A 21,805-nucleotide genomic window follows, 5' to 3' on the forward strand; every position below is an offset into this window, starting at 1 on the left:
TCTAGACTGTCTGCATCTCTTAATACATCCCAGAATTGTGTTTGCCTTTTTGGCTGTTGCATCACATTGTTGACTAATGTTCAGTCTATGTTCTATCAGTATACCAAAGTCTTTTTCATATGTGCTGCTTAGCCCAATTCCTCCCATTCTGTATGTGCTTTTTTTCATTTTTCTTGCCCAGATTTAGGACTTTGCATTTCTCCTTGTTAAATACCATTTTGTTAGTCGCTGCCCACTATTCACGCTTTTTTAGATCTTTTTGAATACTCTCCCTCTCTTCTCTAGTGTTAGCTATCCCCCCTAGCTTTGTGTCGTCAGCAAATTTGATCAGTTTCCCATCAATTCCCTTCTCCACATCATTTATAAAACTATTGAACAACACTGGGCCTAGGACAGAGCCTTGTGGTACCCAACTTGATACATTCTTCCACTTGTATGTGCAGCCATTTATGACCACTCTTTGAGTACAATCACTCAGCCAGTTGTGAATCCACCTAACAGTTGGCTTGTCATTCCTATATTTGGTCATTTTTTCACTAAGTATAGTATAAGATACTTTGTCAAACGCTTTACTAAAGTCAAGCTATACTATATCCACTGCATTTCCCTGATCAACCCTGTAAGTGATTCTGTCATATAAGGAAATTAGATTCGTCTGCCATTACTTGTTTGTTACAATCCCATGCTAGCTCTGGTTAATTACTCCATTTTTATCCAAGTACTTGCATACATGCTGTTTAATAATTTGTTCAAAGATTTTTCCTGGTACAGAAGTTAGGCTCACAGGCCTATAGTTTCCTGGATTCACCTTCTTCCCTTTTTTGAAGATAGGGACAACTTTTGCCCTTTTCCAATCTTCTGGGACTTCTGTTCTCCAGGAATTTTAAAAGATTATGGCGAGTGGTTCAGCAATTACCTCCGTTGCTTCCCTTAGTATCCTAGGATGTAATTTATCTGAACCTTGAGACTTGAATTTATTTAAGCTAGCTAAGTGTTCCCTCACCATCTCTCTGCTTATAGATAGCCTGCATTCTTTTATTCCCCCAATAGCACAAGCACGATCAGTTGATGTTCCATCTATTTTCGGAGAGAAAACAGATACAAAATAGGAATTTAAAAGTTTGTCCTTCTCAACATCATTCTTAATCAATTCTCCATTTTCATCTTGTAAGCATCCAATGCATCTTTGACTTTTCTTTTGCTTTTGACATACCCCCAAAATCCTTTTTTAGTGCTTTTGGCCTCTGTTGCAAGCCTCAGTTCATTACTAGCTTTACTAACACTTGCCCTACAGTTTCTGCAGACCGCATTATATTCTTCTTCAGATATTCCCCCCTCTTTGTATTTGATAAACATATTTTTCTTCATTTTTAACATGTGTCTAAGTTCTGTGTTCATCCCATCAAACCTGCATGAAGCCATGGGTCCCAACAAGCCTGCATGAAGAGGCTGAGGGACAGGTAGAGAGGATGTGGGGGTGGACCTTGTTGAGCCTGAGAGGCAATTGTATCCTAGGAAGGAAGGTATGCTGTACATGGATTGGTGGTGAGGATAGGAAGCCCTCCTTTTACATTTTCTGTTATACAATACTGGTACAACCGCGCCCTGACCAAGCCAGAAGCTTAGGGACGGGTTCTGCAAAAGGGCCCCTGCAGCGGAATCCGGCGCTGACAGCACCCGGCGTCCTCTCAGACTTGTATTTCCTCTTCTTTTCCTGTACTGCGGATGGTCCGCACGGCTCGCCGTCTGACATGCGAAGTGCAGATTTTCTTTTTTAAATGTTTATTGCGGAAGGGCCGCGGGTCAGACTGCTGCCATTGACTTTAATGGAACCTGTTCTCGCGGAAACCGAGCAAAAATGAAACTTGCTGTGATTTTTCCTTCGCGAGCGGAAATCGTAAATGATTTCCGCTTGTGCAGGAAGAAGTTCTTTGCCATAGCATGTTCTAAACGATAATTGCTGCAAAACTGTTGTGCGGACACCCATCGCACATTCCGCAATGCAAATCCGTTCGTGTGCAGCCGGCCTTTCCCTGGCTGGTGGACGTCTGGCGCTGGGTAAGAAGCTGGCGTGGTGTATAATAATAGGCACCTGCGGCACGGGTCGCAGCTCTGGCACCGGAAGTACGATCCGGCCGTGTTAAAATGCATTTGGCATGCACTTGCTGACTGTGGAATACCGGTTGTGAAGAAACTATGGGCTGTATGACTTGCCAAATGCGAAGGGGAAGTTCTGTAGGCCAAGCAGTTCTGGCACAGATCATGTGCTGTAGAAAGCTGGGACCACCAAGGAAAGAGTGTTCTGCTAGCTGTGGGGAGCTGGAGTAGAGCCTTCCCGCTTTAGCCGACCTAAGGATCCCTGCTGAACATGTGAATGTGTACCCGAGGGTAAAAATGGGCAGGACAGTGGTGGAGAGATTTTTACCCTGAAGTGAGGGCCGTCTTTATAGTTAGGTGACCCCCCCTTCCTGACGCAGGTCAAGTTCTTCATCTGCCCATGAAAGGGCAACTGTACCCCTAGTGAGAAGATGGGGGTTGTAATGGCCAAGAGGGATGATGGGTGAATACTCCCCTCTTTGCAGAATGGGGTAGATACTTACCCTTTCATAGAGAAAGAAGTGGGTTCCACAACTCCAGCAGTGTACATCCCTGTACTCACCTGCCTTTAAGGCAGAGCAGGCAGCATAATGGTTAATTGAGTTCTGTTCGCCCGCCTTGTTGGGGTATTGGGGATAGTTCTGGCTCCCTGTATTTCCTTAATCCAAGAGGTTCTTGAAGAACAGCAAGAAAAAGGTCTGCCTCCTATGGACATTAAGCTGATACTGATTGGCTTGGTGCCTGCAGGCGGGGAATAGTTAGCAGAGGTGGTAAACACTTTTTCTGCTTAGTGTCCGCCTTCTAGTGGCAGTAGCTATATCCACACTCTTCAGCTGTGTCCCCCATGATACAAATGAGAAAATACATTATCCCACATGGTGAATGCTGTTAGAAACAAAGACTACACAACGCCAAAATTACACTCTTTTGAGCATCTCTAGGAAAAAGTGATCGAAAAGTTGTACGTACCCCAAAATGGCACCAATAGAAACTACAGGTTATCCCGACAAAAAAAGTCCTCTTACAGAATCATCGATGGAAAGATAAAGTTATAGTAGATAGAAGATGGCGACAAAGTAATTTGTTAGCACAACAAAAAAAATTTGAATCTGATGACCAACAGAATGAAGTTAGCATGTTATTTTTGCTGCACCAAGTACACAATAGAAAAAACACAAATGTATCTAACAATCCAAAGCAGCAGAAAACGACTAGGATGAAAAATGCCTGTAAAAAACAAAGAAAAGTAGAATGTGAGAACTGACAGCGTATTGACTCGTTATACTGCAGAACCAAAGCAATTGATACTGAAATTCATCAAATGCAGATTAAAATTAGGAGTTGCTCACAGGAACCATTCAAATTACGGTTTTCAGTGCATTTTTTGACGCAATATCTGGATTTTCCTTGGGGTGCTATGAGCAAACACCTCCACTTTATTGCAGAGGGGGGTTACCAGTTTTCATTACTGAGGTATTTTCAGGTTTCTATTTTATCCCCGACAGCTGCAGCCAAGAATCAACAGAAGCAACAGTCCTCAATCGGCCACAAAGGTTCACCCGGGCCCAAGATCGCCTGGCTGACCAAGCTTACCACAATTCAGGATATCACTCAGGACAAGGGGGAGTCCGTAGAGAAGTTTCATCTCCGCTTTACCCAGACATTCCATGACCTCTAATTCTCTACCCAGATCAAGGCACATGCACAGATGTTGTCATCGGCCTTTGTTATGGGACTTCAAAAGCCCATTAAAAAGGGCCTAATCAAGTCGAGTCCAAAGTTCAAGTCCCTCACCATCGAGACCCTTCTCCTAGTAGCGAAAGGCCTCTAATCCCAAGGGGGTCAGAAGTGGACTGCACCGCTTATGCTTACTGTGCCGCCGGTTTATGGGCAAAATGTCCGAACCTGTTTCAAGTTTGGCCAACCCAGACACTTCAAAAGGGAGTTCAGGGTCCCCAGAAGACCCAGACACATGTGGTGCCAACAATGATCCCAGAGTGGTCAACGGCAGCAACCCCAAGACTATCACCACAGCTTCCCTGGCAAATCATACCCACCGTCATCTCAGTCTCCCCACCCAAGAAAGTCTGGACCTCCTGCGCTAGGGTTTGGGCAAGCTTGTGTCATGTTGCCCATCTATGGCTGTGTCTTTGATTAAGCCAGACGGTCCTCTGTCCAAAGTGATCCTATCGAGAGATACCCTACCACTTTCCTAATTGACAAAGGTGCAGCTGGAAGTGTGATCTTTACATCAGACTTGCCGGCCCCTTTCTTCCTGTCTAACATAGATGTCTTTTGTGTGGGACTTGATGGAACCCCCAGATCCAACCCACTCACGCCCAATCCAAGTAGGGCCATTCCCAGGTTTCCTAGCCAGATTTGTCATCTTTCCTACCTGTCCTCTGAAGCTTCTGGGAGCGGACGTCCTGTCTAGACTGCAAGCAGCCATCACCTTCACTGAAGATAGGAAAATCACAGTCTCCTCCCCACTGTCCTCTGAAGACCGCATGGTGCTGTGCTCCCTGCCTGTCCTCATGAACTTACAGATGACTTCCATGTCAAGTATCCCACCGGAAATCCTGAAAAGAATACCTGAACACTTGTGATCAACTGGTCCGGAAGACATTGGCCACATCAAGGTGCCACCTGTAACGGTTACTCTAAAACCAGGAGCACCCCTTCCCCAGAAACCCCAGTATCTTCTCAAGATAGCAGTGGCAGTAGCAATATCAGGACAGGTCAAAGCCCTGCTCCAAAATGGGGCTCTTGTTCTTTGCGAGTTGCCCTGCAACACACCCCTCTTCCCTGTAAAGAAGACCCAGAAGGGGCAACCAGACAAGTATAGAATGGTCTAAGATCTCAGAGCCGTTGATAAAGCCACCGTCTTGGACTCACCTATCGTGCCCAACCCTCACACCTTACCTTCTGGGATCTCACCTTCGGCTATGTGCTTTACAGTGGTGCGAACGTGTTTTTCAGCATCCCTCTGCACGCGTCCTGCCGATACCACTTTGCCTTTAGTCATGATGGCAGACTATACACTTGGACAGTAATGCCACAGGAAGCAGAGAACTCTCCAAGTCAATTTGTCAAAGCCATGGCCCTCATCTTGAATACATGGCAACTGGAGAATCCAAATGTTGTCCCCCTTCAGTATAGAGATGACCTGCTACTGTGTGCTGATGACCTACCCATGGCAGAAACAAAACCTGAGAGTCTCCTCTGCTTTCTTAGCAGTAAGGGGTGCAAAGCCTCAAAACCCAAGCTTCAGTGGTGCGCAACGTCAGTTATGTTCTAAAGTCATTGCATCTCGAAGGATACAAGACACCTCACCCAAGATCAAGTTACTGCCATACAGCAGATCCCATTACCTCAAGAGCCAAAGGCACTTCACGCATTCCGTGGATTCATCACCTACTGCAGAGCATGGATCCCAGAAGCCTCCCTACTGATACAACCTCTGTACGATGGTTTGAAGACTAATCCTTTCAGTCTCTCACCGGAAGTTCTATGCAACTTTACCCTGATCAAGGAGGCCATTTCCTCTGCCCCAGTGCTGGGCTTACCGGACTACGACAAGACCTTCAAGCTCTTCGTGTCAGAAATACAAGGACATGCCACTGGGGTCCTACCCAGTCCTATGAAAACAGACTCGGGCCCATTGAATACTTTTCTTCTCGCCTCGACCCAGTTGCCAGAAGTGGCCCCTCCTGCATACGGGCAGTCTTTGCAGCCCAAGCTCTTCTGGACAAAACCTTGGACTTGATCCTCGGGCAATCACTGGTGCTATTGGATCCTCATGACATTGCTGCTATCCTGAACCAAACCCAACCCAAGCATCTTTCAGCGGCCAGACACCTCCGCCTTCAGTGCTCTCTCTTCTTTCAAAGGTGTACCATCCTCAACCCTTCTACCCTCCTCCCAATTCCCAAGGGAGTAAAAAAAAACAAAAGGAGAAGAACTTATAGAAGTAGACTTTGACTCTGACTCCTTTGAGCTGATGAAACAAGAAACTTCACACCTTCCCATTGTGTTTGACATGCCACTGGAGAACCCGACCTCACAATTTTTGTTGATGGCTCCAGGTATGCTAACAACCAAGGCAAATACCACACAGGCTATGCAGTTACCACTGAAGACACCATTCTCCAAGCTCAAGAGCTACCACCAGCTAGGTCCGCCCAGGAGGCCAAGCTCCAAGCACTGACCTCAGCCTGCAAGTTCTCCGAGGGAAAGGGGGCGACTGTCTGTACCAAAACCAGTTACTCGATTGGAGTGGAATCATCTGGAAGACACATGGGTTCCTGACTGCAGCTGTTGCTCCTGTGAAACATCATGCGGCCATCAAAGATTTGATGGATGCACTGCTCCAGCCCATACTGAAAGTAAAAGCCCATGGATGGCTCAACTCTGCAGAAGCACGAGGTAACCACTTGGGGAACATGGCAGCTAAGGAAGCAGCTGCAGGACCACAGAGAATTGGGAGTCAGGTGGAGGCTGAGCCAGTGATGATGTGCAAGCCCTCCCCATGGACAAAAGCTACCTACAAGAACTACAGTGTGAAGAAAGGAGCCACAACCAATAAACATGGCCTCTATGAAGTCAACAAGAAACCATGCCTACCTGGATGCGCATACCCAGCCGTAGTACAATGGGCACATGGCCCTGCACACCTATCTAAGACACTGATGAATGACCTTATCCAAAGGGCATCTCCTCTCTCACCGACAAATTTTGCAAGTCCTGTGTCATCTGCGCAGAGTGCAATCGCAGACGCACGAATAAGATCCCCCAGAAACACCTGGCCAAGTCCCTGTACCCCTTTCAGAGGATTCAAATTGACCACATACAGATCCCAAAGAGCGGCAGGTTCGAATATGCACTGGTAATGGTGGACATGTTCTCGGGTTGGCCGGTGGCCTACCCAGTGACTAATATGATGGCGAAGACCACAGCAAAGAAATTATTCAGCGAGGTGGTGTTTAGATTTGGGGTCCCAGAAGTGATTGAGAGTGACCAGGAACTAGCCTTCACTGCAATTGTGACTAAAGAAGTTTGGGAAGCCCTGGGTGTAAACGTGGCCTTTCACACCCCTTACCAACCCCAGAGTAGTGGGAAAGTGAAAAGACTGAATGGCACCCTGAAGAACAGAATGCTGAAAATGTCCCAAGAGACTGGCATGCCTTGGCCCGAGAGCCCCCTAACCAAAGTACATACTCAGGTGTTTCCTTTGATTCCAGATCCAGAGGCCAACACAGAGACCCATGATCTACTCCCAGAACACTGGGTATATGAAGAGATATGTGAAAAAACACTCCCTTGAACCTACATACAACAGTTCTTATCAAATGTTGCTGACCACGGCCACGTCAGTGACACTAAGTGGAAAGAGCTCCTGGATCCACACCTCCCATTGCAAGAAGGCCCCCGCCCCCGAGGAGGTAACCTGCCAGATGTAACCATGCTCGCAAGATCCGGCTTCAGCATGCCCCTCACCCTAACTATAGAAAACTCGAGTCCTGGGGATGCCGGAACATATTGGTGGGGAACCAATATGGGGGGAGGGGCTCAGACTATCCCCTAGAGAAATTTAAACTAGGGGACAGAAAGATGCACTAGATTGGAAACCGCCCCCTAGTCCCTCACCAGTGATCAACCCCCTGGCCCCCAAGATAGTGAAATCAAATAACATGGTGGCCATAGCTGACCCCACATTTGAGGACACTATGGCCGTGAGACTGGGTACGCTGACTACAATCTTTGGTTGGAATGGATGAGATATAATGCGGGGAAACATAATAAGTCCAATTGCTATGTGTGTAGAAGTGCCAGATATGGTCTATCAGAATTTCTGGTTTATCAGTCCAGATTAATCAGGCTAACCTCATCCATTTTCAGGAATGTATAGCAGCATGGTGAATGCTGAGAATTGGAGTCTATGGGGTGTTTGGTATTCATTTCCTTTGCAACAGAACTCTCTCATAGAGCTCCATGCAGTCAAGGGCCAAGTTCATGGAAATCTAATTATCTTATTATGTTTTTGGAGTATGGGAGGAAAATGGAGAAACTTGAGAAAACTCTCGCAGACATGGGGAGAGCATACTAATTTCTTGTCAATACTGTCTTTGACTTCTTTTTCCAACAGTATATATGCAGTCAACTTTCAAAAGGACTATTAAGATCAAGCACCTGCCCACGAAGACGATAGTTAAAAGGTACATTATGCAGAGTAAAGTGGATAAAAATAAATATAGCATGTATTACACTGTAAAATATGAGACCATACTGAAATAACCAAGTGTTCCCCCTCCAGGTTCCAGTTTACCTGCTGTTTCTGCAACTTCCGCACCCTTTACGATGAGGAGATAAAACGTCACTTACAGAGCCAATTCCATAAGGAAGTTTTCCATTATATCGAGGAGAAGTTTTCCAAGCTGGTGGCAGACTTCCTGCAGGTATCTTTATCCTACTCCAGACAATTCAGCAGTTTGATTGTTCATGCAATTGTAGACCAAGAGATTTTTGGTCCAACTAAATATGTCCAACAAGTGGGGTTTAATGGGTGCTGTCTGGCACCCTGCAAAGAGATTAGTTGTCACTGCAGCCCAGTATCTAAAAGTACATACAACAGGGTTCAGTAGTGAAGATCATTGGTGAAAATACTTCTGAGCATATCTGAAGGTTCCTGTTGCATTTATCAATACAGAAATGTCCTACTAGTTAAACCAGTGGTGCAAGGTGGTGGCCAGCAGTTGCCTATACTGATGGCTTCGGCTTACAGATATCCGACTTGGCAAGATTTAATGATTATGTCTTCTATATCCAGTTCCAGGCTACCACAATGACTTCTTCTGGCCACAACTTGTCTCTGCAGAATTTGACACACAGACATCTTTGGCTCCTTGCTTTGCCATCACCCTTCCTACATTTTCCACACCTCTACACAATCCATGGTGCCTCAGATAGTAATTGGGCCCCACGCAGTAAGTGCTGTTTTTAATCCCCTTCGCGTGGTAAAAGTGCCATGTTTTATGTCCCCATCAGTAACAGTGCCTCATTTCCGTCCCTGTAAGTAATGTCACCCTTTCACCTCATTAATTATGCCCCTTTTCTACCCCCCCAACCCCCCCAAATTAATAATTCCTCTTTTCTGCCCCACTAAATTAAAGGGGTTTTCAGCACTGTTTTTACTAATGATCTCTCCAAAGGATAGGTTAGCAGTAGAGATGAGTGAGCACACTCGCCCGAGCTTGATGCTCGATCGAGTATTAGACTACTTGAGTCGAGCACCACGCGGTGCTCGAGTAAATTTCATTTCCCTTCTTCACATGTTTAGCGCCATTTTTTATCCAATAAACATGCGGGGGAGGCATTACCACTTCTGCTGTGACGTGCCAACCCTGTGCACATCTACAGCAGTGAGTGGCTGGCGGGATCAGCTGACCGCCGAGTACTTAAACTGTTGCCGCCCGTGGCTCGCCTCAGACGCATGCTGGCAGAGGTTATGGATAGAGCTGCTGAGATCGGGAAAGTGTTAGTGTAGGGATTAGGTTGCGGTTAGGCAGAGATCCTGACTACAAGAACCCAACAGTCCTTCTTAGGACTACTCCTCTCATTGTGTGTATTAACATTTTGGCTGGCTGGGACCAGTAATGCACCATTTTTTTTTTTTCAAGCATCCCAGCTGTATACTGCCCACGTGTGTTGGTGTACGCTATATACCTCAGGGTCTCTCACATCTAGCAGTCTCTGTGCGCTGTGAATTTGCCCTAGTTCTCAGCACTATGCAGTGGGTTGGTTTTTTCTGGCACTGCATTGAGCCTCTTGTATCTACAAGTCTCTGTGTGCGGTGAATTAGCCCCAGTTCTCAGCTCTATACAGTGTTTTATTTTTTTCTGGCACTGCATACAGCCTGTCGTATCTACAAGTCTCTGTGGGCGGTAAATTATCCCTAGGTATCAGCGCAATACAGTGGTTTAATTTTTTCTGGGCATTGAATTAGGCCTAGGTATCAGCGGTATACAGTGGTTTAATATTTTCTGGCCCTGCTCAAAGCCTCTCCTATCTACAAGTCTCTGTGGGCGGTGAATTAGCCCCAATTCTCAGCATTATACAGTGGAATAATTTGTTTCTGGCCCTGCCCAGAGTCTATCATATCTATCAGTCCCTGTGTGCGGTCAAATAGCCCCAGTTCTCAGCACTATACAATGGGTCAATTTTCTCTGGCCCTGCCTAGAGTCTATCATATCATGTCTCTGTGTGCAGTGAATTAGCTCCAGGCAAGTGCAGCAGCAAAACAGGTTGGAAGAGGCAGTGGGGTGGCCAGGGGGAGAGGCAGTGCCACAGCAAATAATCTCCCAACTGTTCCCCACAACACCCCGTCACGGAAAGCCTCCGTGCAGAGGGCTAAGTGTTCGAAGGTCTGGACATTTTTTAGTGAGAGCGCGGACGACCAACGAACAGTGGTGTGCAACCTATGCCGCACCAAGATCAGCAGGGGAGCCACCACTACCAGCCTCCCACCACCAGCATGCACAGGCATATGATGACCAAGCACCCCATGAGGTGGAACAAAGGCCATTCACCGCCTACGGGTCACACCACTGCCTCTTCCCCTGTGCCACAACCTGGCACACAGATGCAATCCCCCTCCCAAGACGCAGGCACGAGCGCCTCCTGGCTTGCACCCACACCCTCACCTCCACGGTCCTGCACAGCCCCCACCAATATCTCCCAGCGAAGTGTTCAGCTGTCGCTAACACAGGCGTTAGAATTAAAGCAGAAATACGCGGCCACCCACCCGCATGTACTATCTTCAAACGTGTATATTGCAAAATTACTCAACCTGGAGATGCTGCCATACAGGCTAGTCGAAACTGAGGCCTTCCACAACATGATGGCTGCGGTCCCTCGGTACTCGGTCCCCACTCGCCACTATTTTTCCCAGTGCACTGTCCCCGCCCTACACCAGCACATCTCACGGAACATAAAGCGTGCCCTCACCAATGCGGTTAGTGGGAAGGTCCACTTAACGACGGACACGTGAACAAGTGCTGGGGGGCAGGGACACTACATCTCCCTGACAGAACATTGGGTGAACTTGGTGGAGGTTGGGACCGAGAATGACCCTGGGAACGATTACGTGCTACCCACACCGAGGATTGCAGGTCTGACCTTGGTGATGGTTTCTCCAACGTAATATGCCACTTTCTTCACGGAGGAGTGGGCATGGATGGCAAACATCTGTCAGGTCCTCTGAAACTTTGAGGAGTCTACACAAATGGTGAGCAGCTATGCGGCCATTATCAGCGAAACCATCCCGCTGCTTTGCCTGCTGAGAAGTTCGCTGCTAAGCATAAAGGCAGACGCTTTGTGGTTAGAACAGGATAAGGGGGATGACAGTATGTCGCTTGATAGCCAGACCACACTCACGTCTGTTTCTCAGCACGTATTGGAGGAGGAGGGGGAAGAGACTGCTACCCACACTGCAGAGGGTACCCATGCTACTTCCCTCACATCTGTTCAGCGTGTATGGGCGGAAGAGGAGGAGGATAATGAGAGTCCTCCTAGTGAGGACAGCGATGTGTTGCATATTGGGACTCTGGCACACATGGCTGACTTCATGTTAGGCTGCCTTTCCCGTGACCCTCGCGTTAGACGCATTCTGGCCAACACGGATTACTGGGTGTTAAACGCTTCTCGACCCATGGTATAAAGAGAACCTTTCCACTCTCATTCCCGAAGAGGAAAGGAGTACGAGAGTGATGCAATACCACAAAGCCTTGCTGGAACAACTGATGCTAACTAGCAGGGGAGGCGCGAGGATCAGGCAGCATGTCCAGCGCAGGCAGGGGAACACTCTACAAGGCCTTTGCCAGTTTTATGGCTCCCGGGCCAGACTGTGTCACCACTCCCTAGTCTAGGCTGAGTAGGAGGGACCAGTGTAAAAAGATGGTGAGAGAGTAAATAGCGACTGTACCAACATCCTCCGTGATCCCTCTGCTTCATACAACTATTGGGTGTCAAAGCTGGACACGTGGCACGAACTTGTGCTGTACACCTTGGAGATGCTGGCCTGGCCTGCCGCAAGCGTGTTATTAGAGAGGGTGTTCAGTGCTGTTGGGGGGATCATCACAAATAAGCGTACCCACCTGTCAACTGACAGTGCCGACAGGCTTACACTCATTAAGATGAACAAAGGCTGGATTTCTCCAGACTTCTCTTCTCCACCAGTGGAAAGCAGCGGAACATAAAGATTCTTTAATCTGGAACAGGAGAACCATGCATCCTCTATCACCTCAAAAAAAGGGAGAAGTTGCTTGGTCTATCCCTCTCTGATCTTCCTCCTCCTTTTTCTCCTCCTCCTCCAAACCCAGCATGTCAGCACGGTGAACAGCCAACTTTTCAGAGGGCCTAAAGGCTCTGTCGAGACTAATTTTTTCCGAGTGCTGCCTCCAGGCTCAATTAGCAAATTAAGCAACTACGAGCTCTATCTTTAAAAAATGTTTCTGGGTTTCACCTGCACCGTGGGTACACCTGTACTCTTGGTACACACATTTTTCTGTGCTTCGCCTATACTCAGAGCAAACCAATTTGTCTGGGCTTCGCCTATACTCGCAGCAAACCAATTTTTCAGGCCTTTGCCTATACTCATAGCAAACAAATTTTTACAGGCTTCGCCTATACTCTTGGTACACCAATTTTTCAGGGGTTCGCCTATACTCTTGCTACAGAAATGTTTCAGAGGTTCGCTAATACATTTGCTACAGAAAGGTTTCAGGAGTTCGCCTATACTCTTGCTACAGAAAGGTTTCAGGGGTTCGTCTATACTGTGGGTACACAAAGGTTTCCCATAGCGGCATTCAGGTATCTGACACATACACAGAATAAATTGTCCCGCTTTGCCAACTCCAATTTCTTCACGGTTCAGGCAGTCTTTGGAGCGATCAAAGGAACCGTAACTGATTTAATGAGACTTTCACAGGGTCACTATATACCTGTGGTGGCAACTTTTCCGACACTTCCTGCTTCAAGGCAATCTTTTGTTTAAGAATGGGTTGTTGAATTGTGCTGATGGTTAGAAGTACTAGCATCCACTTTATGCCCATGTTTGTGGCCCCTGACAAATTTGTGACGAAGGTGGCATGGGATTGGGATAATTGTAACCCAACAGTCCTTTCTACGACTACAACTCCTCTCATTGTGTCCATCAGTGGTTTGGCTGCCTGGGACCAGTAGTGCGCACAAGGCATTTGCAAGAATCTTGGCTGTATAACAGGACAACTAATTGTACACTGCCTGTTTTTGGGTGTCCTCTGACATATAATGCCCTGAGTGGTAAACAGCTGGATTGGTTTGGGTCTGATAAACGCACGCATCCCTGGGGGTCACCGCTGGTCGCCATGTATTATCTCTTGTGTTACTACAGTTATCCAAGATACTGGATTGGAGCGTTCACAGGAAGCATGACTGATTTCATGAGACTTTCACAGGCTCATTGTATACCTGTGGTGGCTGCTTTGGCGACACCTCCTGCTTCAAACCAATCTTTGGTTTAAGAATGCATTGCTGTATTGTGGAGATGTGTAGAAGTACTGGCATCTGAGTCCACGTTTGTGGCTCCTGACAATTTTGTGACGGAGGTGGCACGGGATTGGAATGATGATCGTACGTCAATTTATCATCAATTCTCATCAGCATTGTGGGCTATCGCCCACACTTTCAAAGAGGGTCGCTGCCAGGCCCTGCCAACCCTCTGCCATGTGTGTCTCCAGTTCGTCCCCGTCCAATACACACTTATAAATATACATGTGGTTGGTGTGGCTATCAAGCGACCGTGTGGCATGAGGACAGCTGCATGCTGCACAGGGAAAAATTTGTTGGGGGTTGTGGACGCAGGCGCGTGCGGAGGATTGGACAGCAATGCCAGCATGTAACACAGGAGAAAAGGCAGCGGTGTCATCCGCAGGCGGTGATTGGCCTTGGTTGCACCTAGTGTGGTGCTTAGTAGAGATGAGCGAGTATACTCACTAAGGCACATTACTCGAGCGAGTAGTGCCTTAGCCGAGTATCTCCCCGCTCGACTCTAAAGATTCGGGGGCCGGCGCCGGTGACAGGTGAGTTGCGGCCGGGAGGGGGGAGGGGGGGGAGTGAAAGAGAGATCTCCCCGCCCCCCTCCGTCAGTTTAAAGACGAGCAGGGAGATACTCTGCTAAGGCACTACTCGCTCGAGTAATGGGCCTTAGTGAGTATACTCGCTCATCTCTAGTGCTTAGCTAAAATGTGCCAGCGCGTGTGCCTTGCTGATTATGGTCTGTCCCAAGTGAATTGTTAGGGGAGTGACCACCAGGCTCTTGCCCACAATTTGGCTTAATAGTGGGATCTGGGAGCCTCAGATGCACCCATGCATGCTACCCCTGGTGTTCCCTATCCGTTTCTGTGGTGTTTCCATCACTTTCTGATGTTTTCAGGTGATTCCCACACCCTCCCTTATGCTTAGCATGGGTCACCTTGAAAAATGCTCAAGTCTCCCACTGACTTCAATGGGGTTCGTTACTCAAAACGAGCTCTCGAGCATTAAGAAGAGGTCAACTCGACTAACGAGCACCCGAGCATTTTGTTGCTCGCACATCCCTAGTTAGCAGTCGTTGATCCTGCTGATCGGCTATTCTGGTGCTTGCAAAATACACAGGTTTATGAACAGAGTCAAATCGCTCTGACTAGAGATGAGCAAGCATACTCGATAAGGCAAACTACTCGAGTGAGTAGTGCCTTATTCAAGTAGCTTCCCGCTCGTCTCTAAAGATTCGGCGGGGGGCGGGGAGCTGCGGGGAGGAACGGAGGGGAGATCTCTCTCTCTCTCCCCCCGACTTACCCCTGCTCACCGCCGCAACTCACCTCTCACCCGCGCCGGCAGCCGAATCTTTAGAGTCGAGCAGGCAGGTACTCGAATAAGGCACTACTCGCTCGAGTAGTTTGCCTTATCGAGTATGCTCGCTCATCTCTAGCTCTGACCCCTGTGTAGTGGCTGGAGCTGATAATTGCAGGCACAGCTCTGGGATTGGCCATTGCCAGTCACGTGTCTGAGCATGTACATGGAAATAGGAAGGAGCACTCCAGAGTGCCTTGGAGAGCGCAAAAGGTGAGTCTGTTTGCTGGTTAACAAATAAAATTACACAAAGACTTGCCGAATCAGTAAGAAGCAGTTGGGGGCCTCCCTCAGCCCGCCAAAGAGCAGACAGCTGGGGCGTCCCCTGAATATTTGATATTGTGATGTCCAGAGCCAGTGCTCCTAATGCTCCAATGATAATCCAGCCCTGAATATCATGTTTGTACACATTTTCAGCCTCTGTTTACACCAGGATGTTTCCATTCACTGACAATAAACAGGGATCTTAAAAATGGTGACACACAAATAGTTAGTATTTTCTAAGCCCCTTTCCTCTAACATCAGTTTGCATCTTCTTCCAGCAGGAAATGTTGTACTGGCATAAGAAGATAGAAGAGCGGCGTGGGCGCGTTGAAGACCTCAACACAACAATCCAGGAAATCAATTGCAATCAGGAGTTCGCCCAAAGTAATGACAAAGCCACCTAAATATTGGAGCCCCCTTACCACTTCATCAATTAAAAGGGTTGTCTCACTTCTTGATGAATTACAAGTCTTCAATAGCTGATTGGCCAGAGACCCCTACTGATCAGCTGTTCCCGCAGGCTGACGCTCAAATGTACAGAGTTGCTTCATTGCTGGAAGCAGACAGCGCTATACATTGCACAATGGTCCGACCTGGTACTGCAGTCTGAGTATCATTGAAGTGGTCCAATCCTCTAGGGGTTAATTACTCAGTTTTGTTGCTTTTCACAGGATTGGGCATGGAGAATTTCCTGGAAGTTGAAACCACTCGTTGTGTTGCATGTAATAAAATCATGGCTATGTCTACCCTGCAGCAACATATCAAATCCCTCTCACATAAGCAGAACTCCAGGGTAAGTCTTATGTATCACAATGGGGTTTATCTGTGTATAGTCTGGGGGAAATAATGTTTCTCCTTGTGGTGAACACCACAAGAGTGTAGCAGTCTTATAGGCCATGCAATGGGAAAAAGCTATGCAAATGCGTGATGGAGTAATCCTCCACAACAGTACTGGGAGCAGTGATAGTATCAGCCAGAAACTGGATGATAAAGGGCACTGATTATAGTAATTGACATTTGCCTGTATAGCCAATGGGTATAATTACCAGATCCGTTGGTGATGACGTCAGCACTCCAGGACTCTTTCGTAAATAAATGAAATCTTTTTATTCCTCTATAAAACCGCTGCGACGTTTCGACCTGTTGTAGGTTTTTATCATGCTTGGTGCCTTCCCCCACCTCCCTGCCTGGTCTGCAAGCAGCCTGAGAAGTACGCAACTACAAATCCGCAATTAGAGATCAGTGGAGCCTGTCCACACGTAATCCGCACTAAAATGGAGCATGCTGCACGCGTAATCCGCAGTTCGAACCCCTATGTGTGCACGGAGCTGTGGAAGCTCATGCTTTCCTATGGGGGACTTTAACAGCGGGTCATCCCTTGTGCAGGGAGTAGAGAGCACTCACAGCATACAGATTAAAGGGGTTGTCTCGCGAAAGCAAGTAGGGTTCAGCACTTCTGTATGGCCATATTAATGCACTTTGTAATATACATCGAAGAAGAAAGAAGAACTTTTATAAGTTAATGAAACGCTGAATTGGTGAGTAGAAACCATCTTTAAAAACGCTTTCCGCGGGTACATTGTGATGTTTGCTGTAGAAGGGGGACTGGGCAGAGAAAAAAAATTCGATTTTTTTTTTTTTTTTTTTGCCTCGGGACAACCCCTTTAAGTTCATTGGAAGCTATATAAATCAGTAGTCAGTGAGCTCCCCCTAGTGGAATCTTTGTGAAGAGAAGCAAGTGAAGCTGCTCAGACATTTATGTTATGCACAAAGCCTTACTACTATCACAGCAAACTTCATCCCCAACACCCAGTCTAATGAGTAATCCTTATTTTCCCTCTGTCCATTCTAGATCATGATGGAACAATTCAAAGAGGCCGCGCTACACTTAGCGAAAACTAGGCTGACATATGAGGAAACCAAGCGAAAACTGAAACAGTACATGCAGGTGGTGACAGGATTGTATATCTGTTATCTATCTCCAAAGTCTCATCATTGTGTAATTAAAAGTTCTGCAAAGTTTCTAACACACTGCATGGATTCCAAACCATTTTCAGGATCTTTGCTTTCTGTCATTGAATAGAAACATACCGATGCTGAGTCCACGCCGATATCCGCCTCAGAATTTGCGCCAGTTTAGCACCCTATCAAGCTCCACGTGGATTTAAAATCCGTGTCAGAAACGAAATAGTTGGCCTATCAATTCATGATGCACAATCTGAGTCTGAAAATCTGTATACTGCTCAGTTCCTATTAATGTGGCTAATTCACATGCAGATCTGTGGCGTCATCAAATGAAGATCCGCATCATAAATCTGCAGTAACCGCACGGATTTATGGTGCACATTTCCATTGAAATCCACGTCCTACTTTTCTGACGTGCATTAATATCACATGATCGAGGTCTAAGTCTTATACCATGTGTTCCCGAAAATAAGACAGTGTCTTATATTAAATTTTGCCCCAAAAGAGGCACAGTTTCTTAATTTCGGGAAAGATGGAGGAAGGGGCAGTGAATAACATCACTGAATGGCTGTGATTGGGTCATCGAGTGCCGTCTGTGATTGGCTTGCTGCGGCTCGATAAGCCAATCACAGCGCTCGCTTTGCTGGACGCGGGGTATTCAAAGCTCCGTCACCAGGAAGAAGCTCAGCTATCAGACGGGTAGAACGCAGTTTGCCGCAGCGCCGCCAGAGATCATCGGGAGGCATCAGGACGCTGCGGACCAGGTGAGTATAGATTTTTTTTTTTACAGGTTAACTACGTCTTATTTTTGGAGGAGGCCTTATATTTTAAGCCTTCTCCGAAAACCAGGGTAGGTCTTTTTATCAGGGTAGGTCCTGTTTTCGGGGAAAGCATGGTATCAGAACTTAAAAACAGTATAGAATGAATAAGGAAAATACCCTAGAATACCCCGTTAAAGTATAACTACACTTTGACTTCATATCTCTCAACCCCTGCGTGATATGCACTGTGTGTCAGTGTATGGAACGGGCTCGCCTGCGACAGCTGGTCTCAGCCATTAACCCTCAGTACGGACAGCGGCATTTAAATTGCATGACAGAGGTATGGGGCTCCCTCATGGCCCCTCCATGACAAGATCATTGCCGCTCGGGGCTTTGTGAAGACCTTTAGGTCTGCAATGGATTTCTTCATATTAATCTCTGGCTTAATAAGATGTATATAAAAGTATAATATAATGCAGTATGGAAGCATTAGAGTATACTGTACATGTGATCAGACATTCCTAGTTCAAGTCCCCTATGCAGACTATAATGAGGGGGGAAAAGGAAAAGTTTAAATATTTTTAAAATGTATTATTAGTAAAAAAAAATAGTTTTTATTAAAGTTAAAAGAAAACCCCTTTCCCAGTCATTAAAAAAATTTATATGTAAAAGTCCATAAAAAGTACACTGGAGGTCTCGTCCTCTCAATTTAGGCCAAGCGTACTTTAAAACATATTGGTCATTTGCTCCACACTATTAGGCTGGATTCACACGAACATATATCGGCTCGGTTTTCACACCGAGCCGATATACGTCATCCTCATCTGCAGGGGGGGTGGAAGAGCCAGGAGCAGGAACTGAGCTCTCGCCCCCTCTCTGCCTCCTCTCCACCCCTCTGCACTATTTGCAATGAAAGGAGGTGGGGCGGGCTAAGCGCCATGGAATTAGCCCCGCCCCTGTCCCGTCTCTCCATTGCAAATAGCGCAGAGGGTTGGAGAGGAGGCAGAGTGGGGGCGGGAGCTCAGTTCCTGCTCCTGGCTCTTCCATCCTCCCCCCTGCAGATGAGGACGACGTATATCGGCTCGGCGTGAAAACCGAGCCGATATATGTTCGTGTGAATCCAGCCTTAGGTGGAGGATATTGCTCTTTATCACAACACTTCAACAAGACTTTGAAATGTTGAATCATCAAATTCCGTCCAGAAGTAGTTGTGAATTACTTTGAGACTGGTGGTTGTTTGATATCACATCATCCCAGCATCTTTTTCTGACCCTTTTGGGTCCCACGTTTTGTGCGTTGTGTGTTGTGGTTTGTTGTTTGTCTCACTTATTGTTTGGAGGCCTCATTTATTTTAATTAGTTATCAATAAAGGTTATATTTTAAAAGGATCAACCCAGTAAAATTATTTTCGGATCTTTTCTCTGATCCTTCTGCCTCAGTGACATAAAAGTCCATTTCAGTACAATGTCACATAATTAATCCTGCACGGTGAATGCAAAAAAACAAAATGCGGAATGCCAGAATTGCAGGTTTTTGGATCGCATCGCTTCCTAGAAAAAAATGGAATAAAAACTATCCAAAATGTCTATGTACCTCCAAATGGTACTAATAGGAACTACAGCTCGCTCGGCAAGAAAGCAAGCCCTCACACCGGCCCATTGGTTAAAAAATATAGTTTTGGTGGTGAGAAGAAGGCAGCAGAAATTATTTATTTATTTAAAAAAATATTATTTTATTTAAGTAGCACAACATTAAAAAACGATATAAATTTGGTATCGCCGTTGGCTTATTGACCCAATTGATAGCAATATCCTGGCATTCTTACTGCACGCCATTTACAAATTAATTGTGGGCTGGGCTTAGCAGCAGGGGGCGTGGCAGCCTGCTTACTGTCACATTTACTGTATTTTATGCTAGAACATAGATTTTTATGACTTATATGGCGTAGATTTATTTTTGTGGAGGATGACCTGAGATGTGCCTAATATATTCAGAATTGTGTGCCTGTTAATGTATTAGGCAGATCATCATATCACTGCATATCTTGTAACACTTGATTATTGCTGTTCCAGGGCCAAAATCTCTTCTTAAATGATGAAAAAGACAATAGCAGAAATATCTGTAGCACCGATCCCGCTCCAGAAGCCAAGGGATCGGGGCAGGTGCCATGCTGTAGCCTCGCCAACTCAAATCAGTCTTACAAGAAGCAGGTAAAAGAGGAGGAAGATGCTCCATCTGGACAAGACATCGGAGAGGAGAACGCAAAAGAGGAGGAAGATGCTCCATCTGGACAAGACATCGGAGAGGAGAACGCAGAGGATTGTGATTATGCATGTGAAGCCTTGGACTATGCAGAGGTTGATGCACCTCCGTATAAGAAGACAAAGATGGCGTAGTCTGTTATCATCCATAAACATTCTTCCATGTTCTAGAAGACAATAAATATGTTCGTTCCATCCACTCCTTTGTATTCTTTGTAACTGTAGTAGTTCAGAAGCTGAGATACATGGTGGCATATTTACTCAGACATTCTCACTCAAAGTAAACATTGCCCATGGCAAAGTGTGATAAATGTATTAGAGGGAATCTGTCGCCATCTATAGGCACTATGAATCAAGTTATGGATGTATTTTTAATCTTATCCAACGACCCGTTCCCACGCTGTCAGTCTTGAAAGTTTGCACTCAGACGGTGCAGCGGACTCAAAGCTGCACACTGTGTGCAATCTCCTTGGGAGTACACATGCACATGGTGCAGCTTTGAGTACGATGCATGCTCTGTGCGCTGACTTTTGGGGTTGACAACGTGGGACTGAGGAGCTGGGTAAGTATGAAATGTACATCCCGAACTCCTGGGAACCTGCCCCATGAGAGCGCCGTAACTTAATTTATAGTGCTCATAGTTGGTAACAGATTCCCTTTAACCCCTTAACGACTGCCCCATCGGGAAACTACGTCCTCAGAAAGTGGGCTTTAATCCTAGAGGACGTAGTTTTATGCGTCCTCTTAGGATTAATGCCCACTTGCCTGAGGACGTGACAGCTCCATGCTGTCGGTGCCCGCAGGTAGCCGACAGCATGGAGCTGTCATCCCAGGATGCGGGCAGCCCCCCCCCGGCATTGCGATCGGCGCTAGCCAGCGGCTAGCGCCGATCGCAAAAAAGTAAAGAAAACTGTGAAAAAAGTTTTATATATTCAGCTGCCCTGCTGGATCGGATCCAGCAGGGCAGCTGAAAATACTCACCCGCCTTCTCCCCGCTGCCGGCTGAAGATCTGGTCCTCCCGGACCCGCCGCCGGCCTTCTGCGCATGCGCGTCAGACGATGACGTCACGCGCACGCGCAAAAGCCCGGGAGACCCCGGCAAATTTTAAAACTCCTGGCTCTCGGCTCCTGAAGGTAGCCGGGAACCAGGAGGTGTTACCGGGGACCGCTGTGAGCGGTCCCCGGGCACGCGATTGCTGCTATCCATTGGATAGCAGCGATCGCGAAAAATTTAAAAAAAAGTAAAGTTTCACCTCCCCTCATGGATCGGAAATACTCACCTCGGGTCCTCTGCGATGTCCCGGGACCCGAAGTGCCCGTCTGCGCATGCGCGCCCGATGTGCACAGAGGGGCTCGAGCCCCCAGAAATTTTAAATCCCTCTGCTCTGGGCTGCCATGTGTAGCCCAGAGCAGAGGGATGTCACTGGGGACATGATCACTGTCATCCAATGGATGACAGTGATCATGTAAAGTAAAAAAAAGTGTAAAAAGTAAAAAAAAAAAAAAGGGTAAAAAGTTAAAAAAAAAAGT

General features: G+C 46.8%; 1 protein-coding gene across 4 annotated transcripts in view; it reads left to right on the top strand.

Moving 5' to 3' along the window:
* The window catches only part of LOC136612715 (uncharacterized), a 50,185-nt gene extending 29,711 nt beyond the window's left edge, over window positions 1-20,474 (top strand). For 3 of the 4 annotated variants that reach the window (XM_066593265.1, XM_066593263.1, XM_066593267.1), the window contains 6 exons: window positions 8,243-8,312; window positions 8,411-8,552; window positions 15,567-15,672; window positions 15,960-16,081; window positions 17,141-17,236; window positions 20,087-20,474. In XM_066593265.1, coding sequence (XP_066449362.1) covers window positions 8,243-8,312; window positions 8,411-8,552; window positions 15,567-15,672; window positions 15,960-16,081; window positions 17,141-17,236; window positions 20,087-20,410 — 860 coding nt within the window. In that variant the 3' untranslated portion in view covers window positions 20,411-20,474. The remainder of the gene's footprint in view (window positions 1-8,242; window positions 8,313-8,410; window positions 8,553-15,566; window positions 15,673-15,959; window positions 16,082-17,140; window positions 17,237-20,086) is intronic. The other variant, XM_066593266.1, reaches the window with a different exon arrangement.
* The last annotated feature ends 1,331 nt before the right edge of the window (window positions 20,475-21,805 follow it).

This window comes from Eleutherodactylus coqui, chromosome 2, assembly GCF_035609145.1.
Source record: "Eleutherodactylus coqui strain aEleCoq1 chromosome 2, aEleCoq1.hap1, whole genome shotgun sequence".
Classification (NCBI taxonomy): domain Eukaryota; kingdom Metazoa; phylum Chordata; class Amphibia; order Anura; family Eleutherodactylidae; genus Eleutherodactylus; species Eleutherodactylus coqui.